General features: G+C 36.1%; 1 protein-coding gene across 1 annotated transcript in view; it reads left to right on the forward strand.

The window, feature by feature from the left end:
- LOC119582163 overlaps positions 1-1,551 on the forward strand; it is an 11,524-nt gene extending 9,973 nt beyond the window's left edge. The window contains exon 3 of the mRNA XM_037930401.1: positions 8-1,551. Coding sequence (XP_037786329.1) covers positions 8-322 — 315 coding nt within the window. The 3' untranslated portion in view covers positions 323-1,551. The remainder of the gene's footprint in view (positions 1-7) is intronic.
- The last annotated feature ends 54 nt before the right edge of the window (positions 1,552-1,605 follow it).

Below are 1,605 nucleotides of genomic sequence, written 5' to 3' on the forward strand. Positions count from 1 at the left end.
ATTACAGGCAGCCAGGCTTAGAAAAGCCAACATGAGCCTGACTTTCACCAAACTGTACAATGAAATTGCTGTCCGGGAACTACAGGGAACTGGCGTGACCCTCTGGGACAGCACGCTACCCTTGTCTGTCCAGTACAATGATGCCTGTATAAAGATGAACAAGAATACACCACCTATGTTCCACTGGAAATGCAATGATCTCAGCCACCTCGGTTACATCGTCGTGGAACAGTTTGCTGACATGGTGTACAACGCTGTCTGTAACAAATATTTGGAACTTGATGAAGATTATTGCGGCCAAGAGGAAACGCCACATCTTTGAAGTGGAAATATAATGGGAAGGATGGTTGTGTAAATACCAATGCTGTATTGTTTCTTCCTTTAATATTATTGTTTGCTGTGTACCTTCGCTCACTCACTGCACTCCGAAAACATATTTTTCAACGGGCAGTCTCAGTGTAATGTATCTTTATATAGTAATTCAGACTATTTAACTTGCAGCCAAGTGCCAAGTACTGTTTTAGTCCTTTAGTCGTTAATCGTAACGGCCTTGCAGGACCACCTAGCATTAAGTTATGTATGAAGAACCAAGACCAAGTTGAGGAATAAACGCTTCTCCTTACACAGACTCTAAAACGAACAGGAACTCATACGTGAATTGACACTAAGGGAAAAGGATATATCCTGTACCGTATGAATCTCATTTAAGCTATGGTATAGATTTGTATCCTATACTAGAATTTGTTAATGAAATCATTACAAAGAAAATTCCTTAACTGGGTAGTAAATATTAGAGACGAATCTATTAAACAATACATATCTTTAAGGAGTAGCTAAAGGATATAAAATGCTATCATATAACTAATTCGACTTTCTTAAATGTTCCCTGAGAGAGAAAAAAGGGCACGGCAAAGTGTACGCCATTTCCTGGTACCTTCAGCAATATCAACACGGTATCATGGTATTCAAAATAATATCAACAGTAGAGTATCCTATAATACCCATAATGATACCAATAATAAGGTATATATCTGGTGCTTATTGCAATAGCAACAGTATAATAAGATATCTAGTGCTTATAATATCGGCAACAGTATATGTAGCCCATAACAACATCAACAATTGCGCATTATCCGGTGACCATTGGCATATCAAAAATAGGGTACTGCTTGGTGTATGTATTAATAGCATCAGAAGGTTACATACATTATAGTTAGAAGCTAATCTTAGAAGAGAATAGAAAAAATGGATTCGAAATGTAGACCGATATCTAAACGCTAAAAATTAAAGACTTAATAAAATCTGTTATATTTTTCAGTGTAAGCATCCATTTTGAATCAAATGCATCGATGTAAATCATGTAAGACACATTTTTGGTTGTTTTCATAGCATGTTCCACCTTCGACCGTTCCACCGCGTACGTAGGCTACAACCGAAATCATTATCACGGTTTTCATGACACGGTTTTACAGCTGGGATTTTATCTGTCAATATTGTAGTGCATTCAATTTTAAAATAAACCTTTTTGTTAAATAAATAATGTAAAAAAAATCAAAGAGAATATTGTCACTCATATTTTCGTATTGGAAATGAAATGCATAAGAA

This window comes from Penaeus monodon, chromosome 15 (assembly GCF_015228065.2).
Source record: "Penaeus monodon isolate SGIC_2016 chromosome 15, NSTDA_Pmon_1, whole genome shotgun sequence".
NCBI lineage: Eukaryota > Metazoa > Arthropoda > Malacostraca > Decapoda > Penaeidae > Penaeus > Penaeus monodon.